This window comes from Leptidea sinapis, chromosome 15 (assembly GCF_905404315.1).
Source record: "Leptidea sinapis chromosome 15, ilLepSina1.1, whole genome shotgun sequence".
NCBI classification, from domain to species: domain Eukaryota; kingdom Metazoa; phylum Arthropoda; class Insecta; order Lepidoptera; family Pieridae; genus Leptidea; species Leptidea sinapis.
The window spans coordinates 11,432,146-11,444,365 of NC_066279.1; the positions used below are offsets into that span (position 1 = coordinate 11,432,146).

General features: G+C 37.0%; 1 protein-coding gene across 1 annotated transcript; it reads right to left on the reverse strand.

Annotated features, from left to right (window-relative positions):
• Window positions 1-1,710: 1,710 nt before the first annotated feature.
• LOC126968344 (uncharacterized) lies at window positions 1,711-7,282 on the reverse strand. Its single transcript, XM_050813327.1, has 3 exons — window positions 6,960-7,282; window positions 6,615-6,860; window positions 1,711-5,299 (listed from the first exon to the last, which is right to left on the reverse strand). The coding sequence occupies exons 2-3, from the start codon at window positions 6,828-6,830 to the stop codon at window positions 4,604-4,606; spliced, it is 912 nt and encodes a 303-aa protein (XP_050669284.1). The 5' UTR covers window positions 6,831-6,860; window positions 6,960-7,282; the 3' UTR covers window positions 1,711-4,603.
• Between the last annotated feature and the right edge of the window lie 4,938 nt (window positions 7,283-12,220).

Sequence of the window (12,220 nt, forward strand, 5' to 3'; positions counted from 1 at the left end):
ACATCCGCTACCTACCCTAAAACTTGTTTTAGTAGTTTGATAGTTCAGTTACTTATATACGCACTTGTTTATTAAAAATTATTACATTCACAACGCATAAGTAATTTTTTACATAAGTACTTTCCTAAAATATTCTACCTCGATCATACCGCAAGAGATAGCATCAATATTTTGTTATTTCTGTAAGTTAATCTATGATCGGCTTGGCGGCGATGGGCGTTGTCATGGCAACATATTTATTTTGTTAAGATCGTTTATGTATATGAGAAACAATATACAACCCAACACACTGCCCTGTAGAATCGATCCTGATAATTAATTACATGGATAAGACAACGATTCGCAACATATAAGTAATTTTTTACATAAGTACTTTCCTAAAATATTCTACCTCGATCATACCGCAAGAGATAGCATCAATATTTTGTTATTTCTGTAAGTTAATCTATGATCGGCTTGGCGGCGATGGGCGTTGTCATGGCAACATATTTATTTTGTTAAGATCGTTTATGTATATGAGAAACAATATACAACCCAACACACTGCCCTGTGGAATCGATCTTGATATTTTATTACATGGATAAGACAACGATATTTTTATTACAATTTTATTGAGTTAATTTTAATTATAATTTGCTGTAATTAATGTATTTAAATCAATTTTATTTATTCTATTCTATATTAAGTATCTGTTATGTTCAACCTGTTATAATTAAAAACTGTAAAATAATAATTATGTAGTTAGTTACGTATTATGCTTTACATTTTATGAGATTATTAATAAATTAAAAGATAAGAAAATTCACATTTTATGAGCTACGAATTAATTGTTAAGGCTTATGCCTTTTAGCTATAAGCCAATTTATATTTATAATGGAATGAATACAATAAATGATATTTCTATCAGGTATTACCTAAGCAATAAATATAAAAGATATACCTTTAAACCACATAGTACTTACCATAATAAAAAACTTAAAATGAATAAATATAAACGTGTTCTAAGAATCTTACAAGTAATTTAAAAAATAAATTACCTACATGACAACATTTCTATGATATTATAAGGTCTCATTAGCCCAGTATATTTACTAGCTGCGGCGCCCTTCAGACCGAAACACAATAATGCTTGCACATTACTACTTTATAGCAGATAATGCTCCACTGTAATACCGACCTTTCGGGCATGTTGTATAAAGATGCCTCTTATCGATGCTTCATAAGTGTTAAGCGCCTGCTTGCGGACATCCTCTTACCACCTCACTTCTTGTGTTCCGGTATCTCTCCGTACTTCAACAAGTTATCTATCTACCCAATAATCTTGGCATCAAAGTCATGTTCGGATAGAGCTTGGCTTGTACTGGTAAAATTGTTTTGTAGAAGGGTATTCCCTATCAAATAATGCGCCTAAAGATGATTGTTTACGTGATAAGCTTTCACCTACGGGCGATGTTACACAATAATAGCATGTACCAAGTCTCTCTTAAGTCTTCATCATAAAGGATGTGAGACTGGTTAGTCTGGATGATTTGTGTTGCGTAGCAGGGTTTAGGACGGAATACTACCTTAACTCCTCTCAAGCAGCATATTTGGGGCCATTCATGCCCTGTATATAGAAGTGCGATGCTCGGCTAACAGAGTCGCTCTACGCCATTGAAGCAGACCAAATAAAACTCCTGACCCACTGATTAAATAATTATATACAACAAGTGGTACGCAATTTTTTTATTTACAATTTTAATTCATAGTCTGACATAAATGCCACCTCCAGCTTCTTCCAAAACATTTTTTCTTTTGTTGTTCTTGTCCAAAATAGCACTTGTTAAAGTGAAACTTTTATTTTCTTTATATTGTCTCATGACTTCTGTCTTTTAGCCATTCTGCCATAATTTATGTCTATTTTTTGTACAAGCCATGTTACTTCACTTTCGTAACATGGCTTATTGGCTTCTCTTTTCCTGTCTTTCATTGACTACTATTGACATTCGTTTCATTGCTATTTGGTATGTTCATAGCTATGTTTTTATACAAATGGGTAGATTTTGCAGCCATAATATAATGTTAAAAGATTCTGGATGTTTCCGGAAAAAAGTTTTTTTTGAAAATTTTCTTAAGTGAATTAGTTTCTGCAGGAATTAGCAAGATTCATCTCAATTGATGGCTATGTGTCCCCTATTTGACATGATTTTAGTTTTGAATTCATTGCCTAGATTGCCTTGTCTGTGTCACCTTCACTGTAAGTTGTTAACTAACCTATTTGACCCGCTGACTTACTTTTCATTGCTTTATTCTACGATTTGTTAACGATATGGCAATCATCGAATTAGTCAGAAGTTAAGTCTACAGAAAAAGTTAACAAATCTGAGTGAGCAAATTTTTAAGGCAATCTAGATTGCGCTCTAGATCGTGCGAAAGAGTTATTTACATTAGCAGCTTGGTTATTATTATTATTGGGGAAAGTAGCACTTATCTCTGTAGATTTATTGTACCCCTACTTGTACTCGGACGCACGCCCTAGTGATGACTATACTCGTTCTGATGAGGTAGTTGAGCGACGTTTAGGGTAATTATTCCACTGCATAATCCGAGGTCTTAATTGCATCTAAGCCACATCATCCAGGCATATGACCTTTAAAAGGCGCAATATCCTCAGGTGGCACAAGTAATGCAGTTCCTCTGCCTGGATTTTTGAGGGTTTTGAGGCTTCCTGGCCTCATACTGGCGATAGCCTCACATTCCAAATGAACGTGGATCATCGTAGGCCTTTTGCCAAAATCTGTCAGGGTTCACTGAGGCCTATTTAACCAAGTTACCCCTAAGTTTGCAGTGTCCAGAGAGGGAACCTGTGAGGATTGGTAAATGACTCCTGTAACCACCTTAGCCTACCTAACGTCTGGAAAGCCAACGGTGAGCTGCATCGCGAGTTTCCTGATTCCTCAGTACTCTACGTATTAGGGATTCTCCGACTCCGCAAAAGGGTTCAGGTCCAGTGCAGGTTAAGGAAACTTTCTTTCTTGCCCGGCTCATCGGACATCTCATTAGCTTTAGTAGCTTGTTAAGTGGATCCTATAGCGGTGTAGAAGCGGCTGAAGTATTATTTCTTGAAGGAAGCGCTTCTTGTTATATTCTTGTAGTTTAAAGGCGATCCATGCGTCGGGTGCTCAGGTATTCTTCGCTCTGTTAAACAACTTTCTTTGTGGCGCACGCTCTGTAGCCCTGGTTCTCACCACGCGCATTTGCTCTCGGAAGCGTATTTTCTTTAAGTAAGTGGACACATTTGTTCATAGCTGTTGTTGTTAAGAGCTTCAAACAAAGTTAGTAGCACTTTACATAATGCAATAGAAATATTTATTAACTATGGTTACTAAATGGGAATTCTATGGGCAGTGACAATAACATAACATATTGCAACAATACTTGGTAAACGTCATGAAGCAACATCAGTAAGAAAAGGGGCTTTGACAGGGGGTGAAGAACTGATAAGAAACTCCCAACTTATAATTGATGGCGGGTTCTGTTTCGAAGCACCAGTGCAACAATGTATATGCGAAAATTGTACCTTATCCACAATATGATTCGAGCATGAAAGTTCCATCTCACACTTGCCAATCAGCAACTTGTGTAACCAACGATAAATGTATGGTTGCTAGGGTTTCGTGAGCTATAGACTGTGCTTCCACAATAACAAAAGTTGTCTCTGAATCATCTTCCATTGGATTTTAGGCTGGCCCAGACGTTGCGATGACATACATTTAGAAGGTCTCCAGAACAGAGCACGTCAGTAATGGTGGCTAATGCAAGGAAGTAGCCTAAATCTCATGCGCTTGGGTAGACTCTTCTTCTATACAGATGATGAGCGGTGTCTGAAGCGCAGACAAGATTCTGTGTTACTTCTGCGGCGCCAGTATGAACTTCGGTTTCGATTTCACCCTCCTTAGAGAAATTTCCTCGTTAGAGAAAGTAACATAGACAGAGCCACATTTATAGGAAACTCGGCGGTCTCGCTTCAAGAGTTCCGGTATATCTTGCTCCAGAATGCCGAGGGTGATGCGGACTATCCCGTTCTCATTTGGTTCCGGAACATGGTAGAAGCTCCAAGTACGGATATTGTACCAAGGATTCTGGCTAGCGAACCTGGCTTGCAAGAGGTTTACGTCATCGTTTTTGGAGAACCTTGGGATGAGCATGGCCGCCTTCACTTTCCTGGGAATTTCTGCTTGAAGGCGTACTACCAGTCTTGTGTCTGGATACGGCGAGGTTATTCTAGTGACAGTTGTTTTCAGCCAATCCACCGTGAAGGCGTCCTCGCACCAAAACTTGATGGCTCCCTCTCCATGGTTGGGTCTGCCGCGGAAGCTAGGTAGACGTGCAGGGGCTGTGGTTGAGGTAGGGGCGCAGATTACTGAATCCATCGCCTTCTCAACTGCAACCAATATAGCCTCAACGTGGTCTTTTTTTATGTCCCTGAAAGGCTCATTCACTATTGCGACTAGCATGTCGTTGTTCTTACACAAGTCTGCATAGTTGATTGAGCTTTTCTTAGCGGCAATTCTAGGACACATTTGCGTGCGCTGAAGATCTTCACGAGGAAACAAGGTGTCAGCTAGGCGAGCTCTCTTCTTGCTGTCGGGTAGGTTGGACCCTTGCCCAGCACAAGCTTCAGCCCTCTCGCGAACGCTTTTGCCAGCACGTTTCCCGCGAGGCCTTTTTTTAACTTTTCTGCAACTTCAGATAGTATGACTGGAGGCTGTCCAGTAGACATCCCTTTATCTCCAGCTACGCAATTGCGTTCTACCTCTTGGGGTGTAGGGTGATTGTTTTTGGCAGTCATCCTCCTAGCCTTTCTTGCTTCAGCTCGCGCGCGGTTACGCTTGGCCCTGCTGTTAGCTTTGAGTTGTTCTGGCATAGGTGGTGACACAATGTTAAGATCTGGCTTGGCATTTCCCTTCCTGATAGGCAATGTCCAATCAACGTCCATGAAAGTCGTTGCCGGTATTGCCATGTTCTGGGTGGAAACGTCAAGCGTAGGCATTATGTATGGCGCTTTTGGAGCAGCCTCCTGTTGGTCTTGAGACTCCTTTTCAGACACTTGGCGTAGCGCTCCTGGTGGAGCAGCTGTTTGGCCAGTACAGATCCAGTTAGGTGAGGTCAGATGAGGTATTTCATCTTGTAAGCTGTGCAACTCTTGTGTAGAATCCATTAAAGATCTCTCTGCTGTATTTACACTCATATTAACTACTTCATCTGATTCAAATGTTTTTCGAACATTCTGCAGTTGTCTTTGATAGTTTTGAGTGACCTGTAGATTAAAAGTTTACAAAAATTAGGAATTTAATAATAGAAACATTTAATTAAAATCATTCAAGCGAAAAGTGGCATTTAAAGATTTGGACTCCCAAAATCAGTATATGCAAATAATATATTCATGGTGTTTAATGTAAAAAATAACCTTTAAGGACACATAACATAAAACATTCTCATTTAATGAAATTCCAAAAAACTTTTTACACAATGGAGTGTTTACTGCCAGTCTTAAACATTAATTAGATAACTATTGATGACTCAATATATTTTATTTTGTTACTTATAATTATATATTAGGGAAACTAATCACACACATGCACATTTACCTAAATAAAATGTATAAAAGTTACCACTGCAAGTATATAAAAAATATTTTAAGACAGTATTACCAGTTTTACAATCAAAAAACTAAAATGTATAAGTAGGTATTTTAATATTATAGTGAAAAATATAATTATTCTAAGACTACAACATACAAAGTATAATTTTTTTTTATATTGAGCAACCATAAAGTTAAATCCAGGTCAAGGAGATTTAGTATGTGAACAATATGACCTACCAAGAAACAGATTAGTTGATAGTTTATGATGATGGTAAATTTTAATAACATATATGGACGATCTATGTTGCCATTAAGAATATTGTGTTAAAACAAAAACACATTAATTCTATTTACTGTTGGATTCACACCATATCGTTTTCATCTCTTTTGGTAACTTGAGATCTGTTTTACTATAAAATCTGAGACAAATACATAGACATTTTATATGATACATAAAGTGTCTTTGGACATTCTTAATACACTTTATACACATTATGGAACTACATTTGGTCAAAAAAAAATTATGTCCTGCTTGGCATAAAGGTAGTTTTCATATAATAATCTAGTATAATTATTCTCTCTAATAGGTAGTAACACATGAACAAGACAATGTCTCATAATGCATAGTAGGGCAGTAGCATGCATTACAAGGAAGGAATCTAATTAATCAATGTTTGAGTATGTTAAGTTTGAATAATAAAAGTTTGAAAAATATTTTCTGGGAATATAGGTAACATACTAAAAAGATTCTATTGTAAAATAAAATTGTTTATTTGTTTGTTTTATACTCACAATATCAGTATTGATATCACAATCAAAACCTTTTTAAAGAAAGCCATCCAGAATTTTACACTTGGTCGGTTAGAAGATATTTTTAATATTCTAAAGAAAAGTAGTTAAAATGGTATTTTTAAACCTATGATATCCATTATAATAAGTGTCTATGAGTAAAATTATCATTAGAAACCAAAATAATAATAAAAATAACCTCTTTGGATAAACCCGAAACCTCTTGCATGACCTCCAATGGGTACTTGCATCCAAGAAACCCAATATTAGTAAAAACCCGGGCCAAACAGACAAGTCTATCCTCAGGATAAAAATATTTCCATCGCTCCATGAATGCTTTTCTCCATGACCAGTGTTGATCACTTTCATGATCTTCTCTATATTTGTCAACAACCCAATTCACATCAAATGGCATTTTTCTTAAAAAATAGCTAGATTAGTAATCCTTAAAAATAAATTGAAATAATTAAAATTTAAGTAAGATGACATATATTTATTTTGAAATATCAATTGGCCCAGATCACTATAAAGTTTAAACACTTGCTTTAATACTCATTACTTTACAGGATTCCAATTTTATTTTTGTTAATGTAATCAAAGTTGATTCAAATAATTTAATTTGTATTGACATAAGACTAACAACAATTGACATTTGACAATAAGAAATTAGAATTAATGTGCGATGGACAATGCGACATATCATCGAATATGGTCCGCTACAGCACGTCTGATGGTTCGGCCGTACAAAATCCGATGATGTGTTTAGGCTATAACTCGGGACTGCTATTAGATTAGACGATTCTCTCTGGCAGCTGGCTGCATTTCATTCGTATGAAACGCGTACCACAATCAACCCTGTGTCGCTCTACATATTATATTCGACTCTAGTTTGTTTTGGTTTGAGTGACCTGTCATTAATTCAAAATAGAAGTGACTGATAACACTTTTCTTTTACTTTATTCGTGTATTATTCAAGAGAATTAGCCTTATTATTTTGTAGAGTGAATGCGTAAGACATTTCTAAGCTATACATTGTATTATAAGACTTGTAAATTATGTGGTTTAAAATCTGGCCGTTCAGATGAAAATAATAAAATTTTCATGGCTATATTTCCTTTGCATGAAGAAAAGTAAGCAGTAAGGTAAGAACAAATAATAAGCTACTAAAGAATGCTTATAGTGATGAAAAGTGATAGAGTATTGAATTATTTCATTTAGAGTAAAAATAATAATATAATGTATCGATAGTGCTTGACATTTTTTTATAAATTTCGATATTCGATATATTAACAAGACGAACACCCTTTTATAAAGTAATCGTAATACTTCGAATTGTGTGATGTTGAAGTTGAATGATATTTGTATTTAAATAAGTAATTTTGAAATTAGATAGTGTTAAAAATTTATTTTAGTCAATAATTATATCATAAAAAAAAAATCGTTGAAGTGCCGATAACTGTTATGTTTTTCTACCCTGCTCACATCATATCACCGAAATAGCGAAGCGGGAATAGGTCATAGTCTACGCCCGCATGTGCAATTAATAATTGACACATATTCTGTCATTGGTGATACCAAGTCTAATGGTACTACAATGTTAATTAAAATGTTTCTTGTGAACTATCCGTTATGTATCGTGCTGCCTATAATGTCCCAACGTCAAACATTCCGCTCTATATAAATACTTCCCCAACTACATCTCCACCAAATAGGTATGGCTCTTTCCCAATAATGCAATTGCACTGTGCGTGAGTCTCTCTGGCCGTCTCCGCACTTAATCCTTCTATCATTAGGCTTTAAGCAAAATCTTAAGTCATCTGTGAATAGAACTTGACTACAAGATTCGTCGTTCCAATTTTCATAATTGCGAGCAAAATTCATCTGGAGCAAGATGGCGTGTTCAAGAAGTCTCAGGCCAGCGAGGGTGAGTTTATTCCTGATTTATTCTTAATGTCACAGTTTTAGAAATTGTTGCCCGTGTTTTATGAGTGCGAGAAGACGCGAGTACTGCGACGTAACACATCATAGGCCGCATAACAAGACCCCAAGTCCTACCTTATTCTATTTACGTTGCTAAGAATACAATTATTTAGATGTTCAGTATGAATCCACAATACTTTGATTTTTGTATGAAACAGTTATAGTTTTCTTGTTTGTGGCCATTACCGGTTTTCAATCGATAAAAACATGTTATTTCGCCTGCGATACTCGCATACTTACCTAGTTAGTTGCCTTTGATCATAAGGAGGGATGAAAGGGGAGAGAGGTCTTCAGGACATGATAAATCTCCTGAAGGTGACTGATCCTGACGAAGTACCGTCTTTCGTGGCAAGGAACTTGAACAAGTTACCGCCCGTCACCTTCGACCATGTCGACGTCACCAGGTTGCTGAAGGACATCACAAACCTCAAGGCAGGCCTGGCAGAAGTAGTGTTGAAATTAGAGGCATCTCAGAACATCATCAGGGACCTGCAAGCTGAAGTTGCGACTTTGCGCAACAATCCTGTTGTAAGTAGGTCAATAGAGGCCAATAACATCAACACACGACGTGGGGCTTGCATTGCTTTGCCAGCGAGTATTGAATCAGCGAATAGAGTATTCGACTCGACACCGGCCGCTGCGCCCGCACGTGTAAGCGGTAATGTACTTGCCGCCCGTCCCTCACCTCCTCCCCTCTCGGAGGTGTCGTTACGTCAAAACCTCAACGTGACTATGCTGCTGCCATCCGCCAGCAACCCAGAAAGCGGACAGTGCTGAGGACAGAAAGTGGAAGCGGGCACGCCCGCAACGAACCCGCTTGTAGAGCTGTGTCGAAGGGTCTGACCGACAAGGATGGCTTCATTAAGGTGGAGCGGAAGAAGAGGAGTCCTCCTAGTCATAACCAATGTGGCACAGCACCGATAGGACAGAACCAGCTCCTGCGTCCCGTAATCCCAGCGACGTATATCTACGTCTCTCGCTTTCACCACACCACCAAGGCCTCCGACATTGTTCAGTACTTGGTGGAGAAGACAAGGTTCCGGTTGGGGGTCAAAAAGTTGGTGACGCGTCACGCAGTAGACTTCAACTCTTTTGTTGTTCGCGTCCCGACAGAACATATATCAATCTTCCTGGACGTGCAGCTGTGGCCGAAGGGAGTCGTGTTCCGCAAGTATCGCGGACGTCGCCGACCGCCGGAAGCTACCGAACCCGGGCCTCACATCGCCGCGAAAATGTGACGTAGATCTAAGTTATATATCATATGTATGTTAGACTATAAGGTATTTATTTTATGGGCCATGTAGCCTGAAATAAAGGAATTATTATTATTATAACAGCAAAAATTAATGTAATAGTACAATAACAGCTCGTCTAACAAGTTTCAAAATCACATCTCAATATTTTTCTCTCAATTCAAATGTTTTTTTATGTTTGTTACCTCAGAACTTTCGACTATGAATGGGACGGGCGCGAATACGGAAACAGAACTAATCTCTAGCTCAAACCGGATAACCGCGAAAGAATCTAAACCAGGAACGGGGACAATGACAACACGTACTTTATCGAACTACGACGGCGAGATGCCGAGGGGCGAGGTACCGGCGGGGGGAACTTTACGCTGACTCAATTCGGGTGCTCACAACATTCTTCCACCGCGAGGTTTCTTCTTTCCACGAAGAGTTCTTCCTTTTCTTGTTTCTTCTAGTGGGCCCCGAATGTGAATGAATTGCCTAGCGTCATAGCCCTATATTTATATCATTTCTCATAGAATGTTCTAGAACATCGATACCTCAACCCCGATTCACCGTCTCTTTATTATTTCCCAAAATACACATGTACAAATTACAATAAAATGCTTATGGGGTTTCCCCCTATGAGATACATCCTGAGGTGGTGAGGTGATCCCTGTTCACGCGCGGTTTGATATGGCGGCGCAATTTCACTTCCCGCATATTTATAAGGCCCCTGCCCCGCAACTTCGGACGCCCTCAGTCATTCGGGAACACGGGAGCGTTCGAATGCTCAGTTTATTATTACATAAAATCATGTTATCATTATTATCATGGTTATAATTACATAAAATATCTATTTACATCTATAAAACTTACAATCTTATTGGAATGTTATTAGAATCTTACTAGATCTTTCTGACCGTTAAACAACAATGTGCAGACTTTATTATTCCTTTCTAACTGAATTAACTATATATACATACACAAGAACTAAATTACATTAATGCTGTACTTCTAAATTAGGTGTAAATGAAACTACATCACATCATATCTTTATTGCATCAACCTACCTAATTCAACACATTCCATATTCTAATTATATGAATACAATAGCTATTGATTTTTTAAAACTTATTTAACACTTCTTATAATTATTATCACGATACTTAAGCAAATATTAAATGATTTACAACTTAAAACTGTCTTTCTGTCGTGCACAGACTGGGTGAACCAATTTTGATTCAGATTCACAAAAAATTAAAAAAAAATAACAAAACCGACTTCAAAAACACTATTCCAAAACAATACATATAATAATGTCCAATAAAAAGTATAAAAATAATTGCAATTTTTTAAAATGTTAAAATTTTTACTTAACTGAACAGTTTAAATTTAGGCGCTTTCATATTTACCGTACTCAACACCTTTGGAATACTTATTATGACTTTTGTGATGGTATGAATAATCAAATTGTTACACTTATTGACGAAGAAACTCAAGGATACGTTTTGCGACTAACGGTAGAAACTATGTTACCTACTTTTAATTGACGTCAAATCAATTATTGTCTTAATTATATTTTACACTAGGTAAATATTATTTTCTTGTAGAATTGGCAAAACAATTTCTAATTTTAGCGCGGAGTTTGAATTGCATCTGATTTACTTAAATACGGAACTGTTTTAGTTAGATTTATTTATTTATGAACCGCCAACAGAATTACAAGACATAAAACAAGTCTTAGATGCATGGGCGTACTGTCAACAACTAGACTCACAATCGTCTACTAAAAGACCATCAAAAATGTTCGAGCAGCGTTGTTTTTAAAACAAATACATTAACTACGGATAACATTAAGCCATTCATAAGACGACCTGTATAGCCGAGTGTTTAGCGATCCTACCTACTAAGCTAGAGGTCGCGGGTTCGAATCCCGGTAGGTGCAAGCATTTATATGATGAATATGGATGTTTGTTTCCGAGTCATGGATGTTTAAATGTATTTATGTATGTTTATATGAATTTATGTATGTTTAAGTAAGTATATTGTATTAAATATATCATTGTCTTGTAACCCATAACACAGGCTATATATGCTTAACTTAGGGCAAGATAATTTGTGTAAAAAGTGTGTCAATATTATTCATTCAAAGTAACACAATTTCGTGCCATGTTCAGTCTACGTTCTAAGTATTGTGTACGCCCATAAGTTCATTATGTTGCGAATGAGACGTATATTTCGTTTAATTTCGTCGCCGGTGAATTTTGTTTTAGTAATTCAAATGTAATTATTTAGCAAAATGATTGAAAACGTCAAATTAAGCATAATTTTGTTAATTTAAAAGGGCACTTACCTGAAATACGACACTCCATCCTTTTAACTTCGGTAATGCTGTTATTTGGAGTTTTTCACTGAACACTTTGCGTGTTGGAGTATTCCAAGTTCGGTCAAAACACAACTGAACGAAAACTCTGCCTTAAGACTCATAGGCAGAGTTTTGCTTCAGACAATTTTTTAGCGTGATTGTGAATCTAGTTGTTTATTGTACGTCAATGCTTAGGTGGTAAGAATACACATAATTACATTTAGAGGC